The sequence below is a fragment of the Gadus chalcogrammus genome, chromosome 2, assembly GCF_026213295.1.
Source record: "Gadus chalcogrammus isolate NIFS_2021 chromosome 2, NIFS_Gcha_1.0, whole genome shotgun sequence".
Taxonomy (NCBI): domain Eukaryota; kingdom Metazoa; phylum Chordata; class Actinopteri; order Gadiformes; family Gadidae; genus Gadus; species Gadus chalcogrammus.
The window spans coordinates 5896199-5910979 of NC_079413.1; the positions used below are offsets into that span (position 1 = coordinate 5896199).

General features: G+C 42.0%; 3 protein-coding genes across 3 annotated transcripts; 2 read left to right on the forward strand and 1 right to left on the reverse strand.

The window, feature by feature from the left end:
- The first annotated feature begins 1964 nt into the window (after positions 1 to 1964).
- tubb4bl (tubulin, beta 4B class IVb-like) lies at positions 1965 to 5335 on the forward strand. Its single transcript, XM_056577027.1, has 4 exons — positions 1965 to 2105; positions 3413 to 3521; positions 3713 to 3823; positions 3935 to 5335. The coding sequence occupies exons 1-4, from the start codon at positions 2049 to 2051 to the stop codon at positions 4990 to 4992; spliced, it is 1335 nt and encodes a 444-aa protein (XP_056433002.1). The 5' UTR covers positions 1965 to 2048; the 3' UTR covers positions 4993 to 5335.
- A 2-nt stretch (positions 5336 to 5337) lies between these two features.
- Positions 5338 to 9305, reverse strand: crb3a (crumbs homolog 3a). Its single transcript, XM_056577039.1, has 4 exons — positions 8653 to 9305; positions 8022 to 8222; positions 6861 to 6922; positions 5338 to 6743 (listed from the first exon to the last, which is right to left on the reverse strand). Exons 2-4 carry the CDS (start codon positions 8167 to 8169, stop codon positions 6534 to 6536), a joined length of 420 nt encoding a protein of 139 aa, XP_056433014.1. The 5' UTR covers positions 8170 to 8222; positions 8653 to 9305; the 3' UTR covers positions 5338 to 6533.
- A 1891-nt stretch (positions 9306 to 11196) lies between these two features.
- On the forward strand, positions 11197 to 14489 carry asf1ba (anti-silencing function 1Ba histone chaperone). The gene is made up of 4 exons (XM_056577093.1): positions 11197 to 11603; positions 12274 to 12389; positions 12695 to 12871; positions 13939 to 14489. The coding sequence occupies exons 1-4, from the start codon at positions 11495 to 11497 to the stop codon at positions 14128 to 14130; spliced, it is 594 nt and encodes a 197-aa protein (XP_056433068.1). The 5' UTR covers positions 11197 to 11494; the 3' UTR covers positions 14131 to 14489.
- Positions 14490 to 14781: the final 292 nt, after the last annotated feature.

Sequence of the window (14781 nt, forward strand, 5' to 3'; positions counted from 1 at the left end):
ACAGGTAACTCTGTCCTTTAAGTAAACATTATTTGATTTGATCATTGACACCGATAATGTGGGCTCTCATAGTGGTGACTTCTCAGTTGGAACCTTTGACCACCCCAAGGTTGTCAGCGACAGGGACGTCGTTAGGCCTTTTTGTTTTTTTTGTCAAGGAAATCGTAACATAACGTAAATACACTTAACATAATAAGCCAGAATATGAGTTGAAATAAATACTAATACAATTAGAAGTGGTCTTTAATTTGGATTAAAATTGTTCCCGAGAGCGCATTGATGGATACATTTTCTAACCCATTTTCCTTGAACTCACCCCAATATGTATGCTTAAATTATACCAAGTCTTACATTTGTTAGCATATTTATATTTTTTACATCCTGAAGACTCAGGAGAGGGAAGCAGGAGGTCTTAAGGCAAGTAAAGAAAAGAGAGTGAGCCAGAAAACAGGCCCTGATAGATAATAATAATAATAATAATACATTTAATTTAGAGGCGCCTTTCAAAACACCCAAGGTCTAAGGTTATTAGAACAGCAGATGCTCTGCTGTTCTAATAAATGATGAATTAAAGAACCTCTTCAAAGATGTGATCAAAAAATGTTGGCACGCACTTCGGAAACTGCTATGGGCTAAGCCCCCCCAGCCTCTAAATTCTAGTGACGTCCCTGGTCAGCGAAAAGGCATCATCAACAAATGGAAGTTATCATAACAGAATGTGAAAATATAATTTTTCCATTACAGTATATCTGCCGAATAGCCCATGTCTGTTCTGTTGTAAGAGTGCTATATGCATTAGCGTCTAAGAAAAACTATTTATGAGATTTAAAATAAAACCATGTGAAATTTCAACTGGTTTAAATAACATAACCTGTACATATCTATAGTCAATACTGATTCATAGTGATTTCAATAATATTATTAAAATTAAATCCTAGAACTGATTCATTCTACAAAAATAAAATAAAATCATAAAATCAGATTTATTCCACAACTGTAAAATGCCAACCAGCCCGTACCTCTCTCTTTGTTTACAGGAATCGTACCATAGACCATCCCGAAACCCCACCCACTCACACCACCCAGACAGCAGAGCTATGCTAGCTCGTCATAGCAGAGAGAACAATGTCTTAGAGGGTTTTTTTTAACTCTGAAAGCCTCCTGCCTCACTAGGATGGGCTCAATCCTACACATTACATTTTTAAAGCACTAACAATGTTTTTATCTGGTCTAAAATAGCATAAATCAAGGCTCCATTTGGGAACCGGGATTTAATCTGTTACATAATCCCTTTTGCTGACAAAAGCTAATATAGCTACTTACATGAATCAGGGCTCCCACACAATGGACGGTCATACTGATAATAATGTTTACAGTAGCCTATAACAGTACTATTAAGACGCTATCTTATACAAAGGTAATTCTCATTATGAATGTACTTCTCCCCCAAATCCCCTCATCCCGTCCTTCCTCCAAAACATGCACGGACATGCACATGCAAACACACAAATACACACACATGCACGCACACACACACACACACACACACACACACACACACACACACACACACACACACACACACACACACACACACACACACACTACCCAATTATTTCTTTCTCGCACACATATGGGACGATTGAACTAACATGACACAGAAACATCCAGGAAGTGTACAGAATATTTGGGATGAATTTTATGGGGGAAAAGAGAGCTAAAGAGAGAGAGAGGGAGAGGGATAGGGAGAGGGAGAGAGATAGAGATAGAGAGACACCGAGGGACACATAAAGACGGAGATATCGCTGTGTCACATAGGAAGTCTTGTATAGCAGCATCCTATCCGCCATCTCCACGAGTTTAGGTTACTCCCTCTCTCCTCCGCTCTTTGGTTACCATGGCGATGACGTCATCTTGCGCCACAAGTATTCAGCCCAGTAGACGCCTACAGAGGCGGTCCAAACCAGTCAGCTGCTACCCAGCCGAAGGAACAACAGGAGCGTTCTCTCAGATTTTTGACGAAAAGAATACCCAACCCTTCATACAAAATGCGCGAAATAGTGCACTTGCAGGCCGGCCAGTGCGGAAACCAGATTGGAGCTAAGGTATATGTATGGTGTAAATGCAAATACGATTGTGGATGACTTTGTTCGGGCATGCTGCGTAGCAAGATTTAATCTTGACGGATTTTTCTAGAAACGCAGCGAGGTAACGGACTCTGCTGCAAAGGAATCGCTTGCATTATACGTCTATAGTCTACATTATATCAATGCATTGACATGATTGCTCGCTTGGTGTTTTTCTTCATTAAACAGATTTTTGCCTTTGCATCAATAGCATAGTCAGTTTAGCACAGAGGTGACGAGTAGCGGGTGGAAACAATAGTGATCGGTAGCCATCCATCCCCTGGGCGGCTTACGTCGTATCAGGCCTTGCAGGCCATAGGCCTATAGACTTAATCAGTGAGCATGTCTGGTCGCCTCTCCCTTTTACTGGATTGTATCGATGACTGCTTCTGCTATGCCTTCACTATTGATTTTATGATTAGGTAGGCCTGCTTTAGGCTAGGCTACGGTCGGTTTTGCTCATCCGCCACCGTCCTTATCCATTCATGAAAGTCAGGTGGAATACGCGGATGTTCATTGCCTTCAAAATGTTTTCCGTGGAAATAGATTTGTAAGGGAAATATAATTCGATCGTGATTATTAACCCAAATCCAGGCTGAACGATGCGCGGATAATCCTTTCTTCTTCGGGTAGCCTACTCCCATCTGCGCAATTAAAAAATCGTTCACGGTTATGTCATTACTAATGGTCTGGTTAGCTGTTCCCAACGGGGTGCATTATGATGCAAGATGATGCAAACCCATTGTCATCCAGTTTTTTATTTTTTATCATTTGAAAAAATGGTAGAATAAACGTCAGATTTCCGGATTCACATCCAACCATCTATGACAGGTGCACAGTAAAATGTTTGTGTTGTAGGGTTGTAATTTCCAATTATTTCGAAAGTCGAATTATCCCACGATTACTTTCGATGAATAGGCCTAATTTATTCTGCAAAATGTCGTTCGACATTTATGTCGAACGACTAATTGGTAACTCAACAAATCGTTACAGCCGAAATGGGTTGCTTTGCAAAGTCCAGACCCAGCCTAGTTTGAATATTATTTGTGTAGAGGAAGCCGAATAAATTATTTGAATAAAAAAACTAGTCATAAACGGTTGCCCCATATAAAGCCCTCTATCGACCTGCTGTGTCGTAGCTATAACCGAGTAACAGCCGTGCTGGTTCAGTATAGCGGCACTCCCTCTCGTGTGATGTATGTTAATTATACAATTAGTTGTAATGCAACATTTTTTTACATTCTTTTCCATCCTGTATTTTTCACGGTTTCCCTTCGTGCCTGCAGTTCTGGGAGGTGATCAGCGATGAGCATGGCATAGACCCCACCGGTGCCTACCATGGGGACAGTGATCTGCAGCTGGACCGGATCAGCGTCTACTACAACGAGGCATCAGGTATAGGCCTGAACACGCCCGTAGCTCACACAGAGCACTTCCTCACACAAAGTGTCCTGTGCATTATTGACGTGCGGGATCTTCACGTCAATACAATATGGATTGTACTACGCAAAGCCGTTGTAACTTGAAACCCAGGCCGGTAAAAAACAAGGTGTGGTGCATTGGCTTACAATTTCTCAATCTTGCAGGTGGGAAGTATGTTCCCCGTGCTATCCTGGTGGATCTGGAGCCCGGAACCATGGACTCGGTCAGGTCAGGCCCATTCGGACAGATCTTCAGGCCCGACAACTTTGTCTTTGGTAGGTCTTTGAATGTTCTATGAATACGTTTTTGCTAAGTGTGTTTTTATGGCTCTCCCCTTCTTGGTCGACTCCCTGAACTGACTCAAATTTCATCCGTTTGAACCCAAGGCCAAAGCGGAGCAGGAAACAACTGGGCGAAGGGTCACTACACCGAGGGAGCCGAGCTGGTGGACTCGGTCATGGACGTGGTGAGGAAGGAGGCGGAGAGCTGCGACTGCCTGCAGGGCTTCCAGCTCACCCACTCCCTGGGGGGGGGCACTGGCTCCGGCATGGGCACCCTGCTCATCAGCAAGATCCGCGAAGAGTACCCCGACCGCATCATGAACACCTTCAGCGTGGTGCCCTCGCCCAAGGTGTCGGACACAGTGGTGGAGCCCTACAACGCCACCCTCTCCGTCCACCAGCTGGTCGAGAACACGGACGAGACCTACTGCATCGACAACGAGGCCCTCTACGACATCTGCTTCCGCACGCTCAAGCTGACCACGCCCACCTACGGCGACCTCAACCACCTGGTGTCGGCCACCATGAGCGGCGTCACCACCTGCCTCCGCTTCCCCGGGCAGCTCAACGCCGACCTCCGCAAGCTGGCCGTCAACATGGTGCCCTTCCCCCGCCTCCACTTCTTCATGCCCGGCTTCGCCCCGCTCACCAGCAGGGGGAGCCAGCAGTACCGCGCCCTGTCCGTGCCCGAGCTGACACAGCAGATGTTTGACGCCAAGAACATGATGGCGGCGTGCGATCCCCGTCACGGGCGCTACCTGACGGTGGCGGCCGTGTTCCGCGGGCGCATGTCCATGAAGGAGGTGGACGAGCAGATGCTCAACGTGCAGAACAAGAACAGCAGCTACTTCGTGGAATGGATCCCCAACAACGTGAAGACGGCTGTGTGCGACATCCCGCCCCGCGGCCTCAAGATGTCCGCCACCTTCATCGGAAACAGCACGGCCATCCAGGAGCTGTTCAAGCGCATCTCCGAGCAGTTCACCGCCATGTTCCGCCGCAAGGCCTTCCTCCATTGGTACACCGGCGAGGGCATGGACGAGATGGAGTTCACCGAGGCGGAGAGCAACATGAACGACCTGGTGTCCGAGTACCAGCAGTACCAGGACGCCACCGCAGAGGAGGGGGAGTTTGAGGAGGAGGGAGAAGAAGAGGTGGCATAAAGATGACATGACGACCTTCTGATACACGTTCCCATCTCACTGCCAAAACCCCCAACCCCAAGCCACTTACGTTATGTTGGAATTGGTTTATTTCCCCCCCCGCGCTTTCAAAACCCATCACCCTCGAGCACTATCGCTATAGTGTCGGGGATTGGTGTTAACTTGACAGCCGTGGGGTAATAGGTTGAAATGTTTTGTTTTTTTATATGTTGTGATTGCACTGAATTATCTTATTCCTTATACCCGCCCCCGCCCCCCCCCCTTCATCGCCTTGTCAAATGCAAAAAAAACTGTGAAATGATGTTAACAATAAGTAACTAATACAAACTTAAATCACTATTTACTGTCTCTGTGCTTTTTGAGTTTTCTGATAACATGCAAAATAAGCATGGTATGGTTAACAACAAAAACCGAATCTGTCAAGGGTCAATAAATATTTTAAAGATAAGCCCAATCATCAATCCAAATATCCTAGAATGTGAACCGTAACCCAAACAAATGGGCTTCTTATTTTGTGAATTACGTAAGGATTGATTATTCAACCATGCTCCATTAATGATTAGTTGGTTTAAGAAAAGCTTGCAGTTAAAAAATATATATCTTGAAAGATAATGGAAATCTAGGGCTAGGGGTTTTCATAGCGCCCTCTACAGGACTTTTGAAGAAACTGATAATATTAGTCACTTTTATTAAAAGAACTGACATTTCATGATCACAGTAAAATATTTAGTGGTTAATTGGACTTAAGACATGAAATTGTTTAAATAAACTTGAAATTTGTTAAGGATAAAAAATATAAATAGATTAAAATTTCAACAACATTTTCTGGGAAACATTCACTCCTTCTCCAGTTAAAGCTATTCAAGCTGCTTAATTGTTTAATTAGCGTGAACTTGATTAGTCAGAAAGCATATTGATGGAGCCGGGGTGTGAATAAATAGCATGATAGAATACATTTGTATGAAAGTATATGGACCGAACAGGCCTCTGAAATGTGTTTGAGGTTAAAGAACAAAATCAAAAGTAAGAAATCAAATTAAATTCACAAATTATCATAATCTACTGTACCTTACAGTAGCATGAACATCTACCGTATTTTCTTCATATTCCTTTAGTATTTTCTGACTCAACAATAGCAGCTTGTAAGAAGAAACAATCAAGCCCTACTGTAACCTGATAATCAATAGGAAGGCAGCTAAAGCATCGATGAAAGGTTTTCATTCCGTTTGATCAAAGGCTATTGCAGCTCCTAGTTCATCCACTTCAGAAGTACTCCATCGAAATACACTGCCTTGATCAGGCAGCTCACAATCAGTTTCTTGCTGTCATTGTGCTTCAAAGAAATAGATTTCGAGGAATCCTCAGTGGAGGTGATACCTCCAACCTGTGCTCGGACATGGTCCCACAACCGCTAGAGCACGTCTAGCATCCTTCTGAAGCCGGCAATCTTTGGTACAACACGTGTATCCGAATGCTCCCGTTCACGTTCCCACCACCTTCTCGTCCCGACGGAGTATAGCAGTAGTAGGCTCTCAGTCAGGTCAAATAAGTCTTTCTTCCTTGGGTAATTTGAGAGCGTCTGGCATCTCCACGCCGTGTGATCCCGACTGCTCCTCGGCACTGGGTCTGTAAGTCCCCTCCGTCTGTCTCTTCTTCTTGACCACGCAGAGGAGCCAGAAGACAACCCCCAGCGCTATGGCCAGGGCGCCCAGCACAACAATGGGGAGTACGATGGGCAAAATGTCGAGTTTCTGTAGAAAGAGAGAGAAAGGAACACAACAAAAATTAAAGAACAGAGTGCCATTGAAAACACTGGATCACTGGTCACTTTGAATGGTTAAGTGACTTGAGAGAAAAGGAGAGTATACCTGGTCTTCATTCCCGCCTGTGACATTTCTAGCGGGGGCCTTTGTCGTTGTGGCATTAGCACCTGCAACAGGAGAGGAAGAATAATACAACCGCTCAAACAACAACAACAACAACATCAGAAGCACCGTCATAACGTGCTAATATGTGGAAAAAACAGGCCAAATTGTGATTATAGTATAATTATAGTAGTGTGAAGAAACCTTGACTACATAATTGCCAACACTCTGAGAGCAAAGTCACCAGTGTGCAGTTAAGTCCCGTCGCCCTGCATTACTCCGGCATTTTACCCCTGACTGCCCCTGTGATCACTCAGTGACCTGGCCTAAACTACACAGTAACTACTTGACTAAGAAAGAGTGGGAGGATGAAAAGGAGGAGTAGTATCGGCCTTGGAATGCTGACTGTGTTCCCGTTAGACGGTGTGTTACTGGTTACAAATATTTACCAAAAACTTGTGGTTCATGACGTTGGAAAACTTGACTCATTATTTTAACAATGTTGTGTTACTATAGATAGATCTAGCTCAGTTGGTTAAACATGTGTGATACTTGAAACCCCTTGTCTAAGGATCTACAAACTATATCAATCATTTACCCAGGCAAATAGTAAACTTCCCAGGTGCAAAAGTCAGCCTGATAAAGAACAACATTTTCCAAAGTTTTTCTTTTCTTAAGGAATGTCTGCTAATATCCTGTTCCATATCGCGCATATGATTGTTTGCTTTTCATCCATGAGGGAATTATGTACTTTTCCATGTCCTACATTTGAACCATCAGACCAAAGCAGTTAAATATAGATCGATGACAATTGTCATGCAATGTGTCATTAGCTTAGCCGTCCTCACAATATATGAACTAGCACAGGCACCTGAGACGCGGTTAGGTTACTAACTAAAATTGAATGTTGCTTTGTTTTCAATCAACCACACACACACACACACACACACACACACACACACACACACACACACACACACACACACACACACACACACACACACACACACACACACACACACACTGCCTGAGGTTGTGTGTGTACGTGCGTTAGTGCAAGAATCCTTATCTAGTGTACGTCGAGTGTAGACGTATGTTAACTTTGGTGGGTGAGTGAGTGTGTGGGGGTGCTTTGTGTGGGAGAAGGTATGGTGACTGACTCACCCAAAACAGGATTACTGACCAAAACCAGAACTAAGACTGCACCAGCCAGTAGACCAGGCCTGGCCAGAATACCCAGGACTTCTGCCATCCCTCCCCGTGTACAGGAGTGCAGAGACGGGGTAGCGGGGCAATGAGAGACCCAGGTCATCTCCTCGGGCCCATATCCTCCAGCCCCATATTCACAGTGGGATCTTTCAATTCCTTCCGGAAGGGAGATTAGAATTAGCTGTATATTTGTTAATCAAGAACAAACACTTGACTCTGACTGTATACCATTATCAACTCCTATTCATCTCCTATCGAGACATTTGGTTGTTTACATTTTTCTATTCACCTTTTATCAGCTGACATTAAAAGTATGTTATTGTTAAGTCATATCCTGGTAATAAGCGAGTCCTTTGGTTGGACAAAGGCATATTTGGACATAATAACCTGAAAGAATGGGAACAATAATAGGCTATTTTATTGAACAATTATAATGCAGACGTCAATCTACATTTAGGGTTGTTCATGAGGTATGACCTCCTTCACAGCAGAACAAGCAGGGTTGATGATATTAACTACATCAGTGACTGTATGCCTCTGAATTACGATCTAAGCCTACTTGCTTTTTACATAAAGTTGACCTTACCTGCTGCTTCCAGGTGATCCGAGAGACAGGAAATACAGCAGTGGCGTTAATTCATCACAACCATGAAGCATGTTGTTCCGTCGCACTTTGCGAAACCGTGAAAAGGGTAGTCCTGATAGAAGACTGACATAGTCCCGTTTTGAAATCCAAATACGCTGATTTCGATTAAAAAAAATAAACTGTTGAATCGCAGTGTTGGATTATCTTTCCTTCGACACGAAGAGCGCCACTACGACGTAGACGACTAGACTACCTGTTGGTTTCAGGTTTTTTTTCTACTGTTCAAATCACCCTGGGTCACGTGGTTCAGTCTCATGTTACAGTACCTGAGCGCAGTATCAACCTGCTGGCCCGGGACAGATAGCCTTTTGTTCCGTTCCTTACCTCTCCTGGCGCGCAAGTCGAAAAAATGCAGGTGTAGCGAAGGCTATAGTGATCTGCGGTCATTCACTTCCCAGAGCAAATAGGCCGATAGGACTAGCGACCACGCACTATAAAGAGGAATATCTCAAGTCACATGCCCCAACTCACCCTCATTATTAGTTTTGCCTGTGGGTCAGTTTTGTTTTGGATGAAATTACCATAGGTTACCTAAGTATCTCTCCTTGAAGTATGTTTGTCTGGTCTAACCTGGAGATGTGTCCTTTTGAAATAAAATAGCGCCTCGGTCGGGTTTTATTGCATTTGCCCAACATGAAAAAGTGCACATTCCTGAAATATTTCAGGCGTGATCGCGGCAGCCCACCGTTCCAATAACCCATAATCCTCATCTAATCCTGGTTTCACGGAGTGGCAGTATAACATGTATGATTCGGACTGAACAACTCTTTCAATAACACAATAGGTTTATCCTGTTTAAGGGAAAAAGCTTGTAGAAGCTTCTTCCAAAAAAATTGGCCAATGTTATGAAATGGAGACAGAAATGTCCATGAAACCACTTTGAACTTTGATTTACTGACTGTAGGCCTACTGCCCGTTGGAGGGCATATTGTTTTCCATATTTGACTCAGCCATTAATCTTTCGATGCCTAGTCCTACAGTTCCCTACTATTGAACACATTTTATTCAGTGCTTCTCCACATCTGTTTGAATTACTTATTAAGAAGTTAAGAAAAAATATATATAAGGTATGCCGTTAATCGACAGAAGTGGTGGCAAAAGTACACACATTCCTTACTCAAGTAGAAGTACAGATACGTGTGTAAAAGAAAGACTCTGGGAAAAAAAACAGAAGCACTGATTCAATTTCTTTACCTCAGCAAAATAGGAGTAGTACTGGACCTGAAATGTAAATACGAAAGTAATAATCCTAGTCCTCTGATAATTTTCTACCTGCTGTTTCTGGGCAAATCTTACTGAACCAGTCATATTAATATAATTCAAAGACTGTTAAAGTAAAACCATTCTAACATAAAATAAACAATATTGTTGGAGTGTGTGTGGATGATGGCTGGTTTGAGCAGCCTCCCCTGGCCCGAGTCAAACTTATTGGACTCTGCTGGGTGAGGCTGCACACCTGTGGCATATTTGTGCAACAGGTTAAACCAGCCATCCCCACAAGCACTCATGAAGAGATCTCCAGCATGGCAATAGAGCACCATTGGCATGTTCAATATCTGCAACTCGTACAAAAACCACACAACATCAACACCCGCGTCCTTTGTCTGGAGGAGCCCAATCAAAAGTCATCTAGGTGGTGTGTAGCATGGTATTTGCTGCAAATGTACTGAAAATATTAATTTATACATAAAATGTAACTTCACTCCGATGTGCGATCACTTTTCATGTCAGCAACAGAACTCAAAACGAGAACAAAATTCAGGTCTTATTAAGCCTTTTAATATTTTGTTATCAAATCCCTCATCTCTACAGAACTACCAAAATGGTTTTAGGTTGACACAACGCATTTGCCAGGAATTGTTCTTGGAGCCAACTGCTTCCAATCTTTCTCTTTAATAAGGCCATGGATGGTGAATGCCTTGTTGCTGCTCTTAATCTGCTCCGTCTGCAATGTTTGCTTGTTCACTTTCATCCATCCTCACTAGCTAAACTTCTAGTTCTCCCATGGACGCCATTTCTCTTTGGTGGAGTACATACTATGCACAGAGGGATACGCGAGGGATTCTCTTTTCTATCTTTTACTGTCCCATACATTTAGGTTGAAATTGGACTAGATGGAAGGCGCATAATGATGTAACATTGAATGCATTAAACCTAAAGTCAAAAGCCTGTTTGGAAATGTAAGGAGTAGAAAGCACTATATTTGTGTTAAAATGTATGGAGCAAAAGTAAGAAGTTGTCAGAAACATGAATAGGCCTAGATACCTGAAAACTGTAGTACAAAAAACAAGTATTGTTACTTCCCACATCTGGTCTACAGTTATACAATCCAGAGATTATACGATGGTACCAGACCACAGTGTACTTATTCACATACAGATGCATAAATAGTTTTGTTTATGATTGATAATACAAATTGTGACTGTTTTCTGACTTCTGGAACACTAGGGGGCAGTGTCATTTTCCCCCTCTACTTTTTGGAAATGTCACCGCCCCCACTCGATGTTTGCACGACGCGCGTAGCTGCCTGGGTACTGTCAAAGCGGCGGGAGAGGGTAATGTGTTACAAAGATATGATTGTTGCTGCTAAACTGAAGAAACACTAAGCTACAATTATTCGTTAGTAGTTATCCAAATCGTTTACGCCGTCTAAATCCAGGTTTTTTTGTTGATAATATAAATCCATCACTTTTTTTGAAGCACAGGACTATCCGAGACAAAAAGTATTTCCCGGGAAATTTTGTTTTGAAGATATTAGCTAACTGGTTTAGCACTTACAACAATGGCGAAGGTGCAAGTACTCAATGTTTCAGTTTTGGATAACCCGAGCCCTTTTCGAAACCCTTTCCAATTCGAAATAACGTTTGAGTGCATGGAGGACCTCCCAGAAGGTAATTATAATCCAGTGAATTGTTGTTCCTACAGTGAGAAAGGAAACGCTGTAGGAACTAGCCACATTAGCACACATCTAAAGAGGATTAGATTTGTGGGGGAAAAATAACGAACAGGTGTGCAATTCATTTGCTAACGTTACCAACTGAGTTGTTTTGCATAGATACCCGTATTTCTTTGCCTATGCTACCTAAATTGTAATCCATATTATGTGAACGTACCAGCTTGTATTATCCGCTGTTGCCATGCTATTGGGGGGAAATGCACAAATGTGTTTTTACCTTGTTTTTCTCAAGCTAAATTCTTACGTTCATAGTAATGTATATGTTTGTAATGCACCACTTGATCTTCATACAAATGTCAAATTACGGAAATACGACGGCAGTTGTATTACCCCACTGGACTCAGGGTGGCATCATTTAGTCACCAAATTCAATCATCAATAAAAAGCAGACTGGCCATATTTCTGGCACAAACTGTATTTTTTTTGTGGATTCAAACCGTTGTTTAGCTTCATCTAAGACTTCTAAAACGATTTAATAATTTTATGTGAATACTCCAGACTTAAAAGTTTTCTTTTTAAATCTCAATAAGGGAATGTCAGTGGTATTGTAGATTATTTGATTACAGAAATGCATGCCTAATCCTAATATATTGGTTTTTTTTTAGACTTGGAGTGGAAGATCATCTATGTGGGATCAGCAGAAAGCGAGGAATACGATCAAACCCTTGACTCCGTCCTTGTTGGACCCGTACCAGCTGGGAGGCATATGTTTGTGTTTCAGGTGAATTTTGTTAGACCAAAACAATGGTTCATTGATTCATGTTTCTTGTAACATTTTTCGCAGAAATTATTTTTGGTTTTGAAAATAAATTGTTTGATCAATATAACATTTGAAGCTTCTAGGATTGAGTTCAAGTTAACTGAAAATGAAATTTGTTAAAACTGCAAAGCATTTTATATGCGTTAAGTATTCTTATAAAGACATACCCTTTCTATTTTGCCTTATACCCAATGTTGATGTTGGGTGGTTTCGTTATTCCTAAAATGTCTGTTGACGTTCGTGTATCTGTTATGGTTTCTTGTCAGGCGGATGCCCCTAACACAGGCCTGATTCCTGAGAGTGATGCTGTTGGTGTCACCGTAGTGCTAATCACCTGCACGTATCGTGGCCAGGAGTTCATTCGTATTGGCTACTACGTAAACAATGAATATACTGACCCTGAACTGCGTGAAAACCCACCAATAAAACCTGACTACACACAGGTAAGACACACAACAACCTTCGCCTTCTTGGAATACTAGTTTCAGAGGACTAAGCCTATTGTATACTTGCAGTGAAAGTGCTATAAAGTCTTTCTAGCTACTCTGCTTCAGGTTGCCATCAAGGGTTTAATCCAAATGATTTAATAGAGTGACAATCTTTAAACAAACAAAAAAGACAACAAACTTAAGTGATTACAGCCATATTTCCTTAGCGTTTTTTCCTACTTTGCTTAAAGTAGAAATCCCAGCTAAAGCTAAGTGAGGTGCATTGCTGAGTCAACGTGTCTGCTTTGGCTGATCTTTGTGCTGAATGAGGATTGTAGCATTCTCCCTCATTAATGGCATTATGCTCCGACTGGCGGCCCGGAGCTACTTGCACATAGGAAGGTTGATCAAATGAAACCCATGATTTAGGTGCAATAGGATAAAATGATCTTTAAAAGGTAAAAAATATATAACAACTGCTAGGACCATACTCATCATGAACCTGCCGTAGAGAAATATTCCAATAAACCAGGGCTGAAGACTAACATTCTACTGGTATCCAAACAAATGTGGTCTATTTTTTGTTGATTCACAGCAGTAACGATGCATTAACCCCTACCTGCCTTAAACCCTTGCCTGCTCGTTAATGGAAAAATGTCATTAATGGAATAGGAAACCTTCCCAGAAATTATCCAATCATACTGTGTGCTTACGATAGTACACACACTTCAGTTCAATTATTTTAATACAATAACCAATATTCCTACTTATTATTAAGAAAAGTCTGATGAAAAGTCTGATGAAAACCCAATAAAACAATAATATATAGTGGAAGCACAAATGCAACATGATCCAAATTTGCAAACCACAATAAAACATTGGCTGATCATAATGCAGTGGGAAGGCCTTATTTGCCAGGTGGATACATCTACTTTTAATAAGGCTTTTGATGTGGTATATGAAAATGTTTTTTTTTTTGTTATGCATGCGTGTTTGATTTCTTAGGAATTCGTCAAGTCATTGGTTTCCCAAATGTTCTTTCTTGTAAAGTTTGTATTTTGTTTTTCTTTATCTTCCTTTAGCTCCAGAGAAACATCCTCGCGTCCAACCCACGCGTCACAAGATTTCACATAAATTGGGAAGGCTGTGCAGAACGTATGGAAGACTCTGAAAACGTGGACCCGGCGTCCAACTCCATGCTCCCTCCATCCTGTCTCCCTGGCAAGGCCCCGCCCCTGGGACTACTGCCTGATAACTCCATGGACTGCTTATAAACACTCCCATTCTCACCATAATTGTTATATTTCAGCATTAGGCTTATTTTTGAATAATGGACTTTTCTTCTTGGGATGTACAGATAGGTTTGCCTCCTAGCTAACCTTGAACTCTGACCACTCTGACTGAGTGTTCTTCTGTGTTGAGAAGATAAATGGCGGTCATAATTATCAGCATTCAGGGGAGTTTGTAATCGTGGCAGTATGGTGACTATCTTAAAATACTGTTGAGGGCCATACACTCGGACAAGCTGCAGCTGAGCTGGATTACAATAGAATGTGTTTTTATTGAAGCTCATGTTGATCTGACAATACAAAGTATTTTCGTGTTTTTCACAAAAAAAGAAAAAATCGTAACATTACTATGATGGAAATGTCCAGTGTATTGCCATTCACATTATTATTGCACTTATATATATATACCCCCATGCTTTTGGTTTTGGTTAAACTAGGTTGAGGCATTAAGGATCCTCCGTTGTTTTTTTTATTTTTACTGCCATTTTGACTTAAAAATAAAAATGTTCATATGTATGACTGATGCGATTAGCTTGAGACAGATCCTATATTGCTAAAATGAACACCTAAATTATGAAATGCCTGTTTTGAAATGTTACTAGTGGCCAGAGTTAAAATAGAAAAACGTTTTTTTTT

Excerpts from the sequence above, each read along its gene's own strand:
- tubb4bl (XM_056577027.1), top strand. The coding sequence starts at position 2,049 with ATGCGCGAAATAGTGCACTTGCAGGCCGGCCAGTGCGGAAACCAGATT. Across the intron at positions 2,106-3,412 it reads GAAACCAGATTGGAGCTAAG|TTCTGGGAGGTGATCAGCGA; the intron begins GTATATGTATGG and ends TCGTGCCTGCAG. Across the intron at positions 3,522-3,712 it reads CTACTACAACGAGGCATCAG|GTGGGAAGTATGTTCCCCGT; the intron begins GTATAGGCCTGA and ends TCAATCTTGCAG.
- crb3a (XM_056577039.1), bottom strand. The coding sequence starts at position 8,169 with ATGACCTGGGTCTCTCATTGCCCCGCTACCCCGTCTCTGCACTCCTGT. Across the intron at positions 6,923-8,021 it reads GGTCAGTAATCCTGTTTTGG|GTGCTAATGCCACAACGACA; the intron begins GTGAGTCAGTCA and ends CTCCTGTTGCAG. Across the intron at positions 6,744-6,860 it reads CAGGCGGGAATGAAGACCAG|AAACTCGACATTTTGCCCAT; the intron begins GTATACTCTCCT and ends CTCTTTCTACAG.
- asf1ba (XM_056577093.1), top strand. The coding sequence starts at position 11,495 with ATGGCGAAGGTGCAAGTACTCAATGTTTCAGTTTTGGATAACCCGAGC. Across the intron at positions 12,390-12,694 it reads GGCATATGTTTGTGTTTCAG|GCGGATGCCCCTAACACAGG; the intron begins GTGAATTTTGTT and ends GTTTCTTGTCAG. Across the intron at positions 12,872-13,938 it reads TAAAACCTGACTACACACAG|CTCCAGAGAAACATCCTCGC; the intron begins GTAAGACACACA and ends ATCTTCCTTTAG.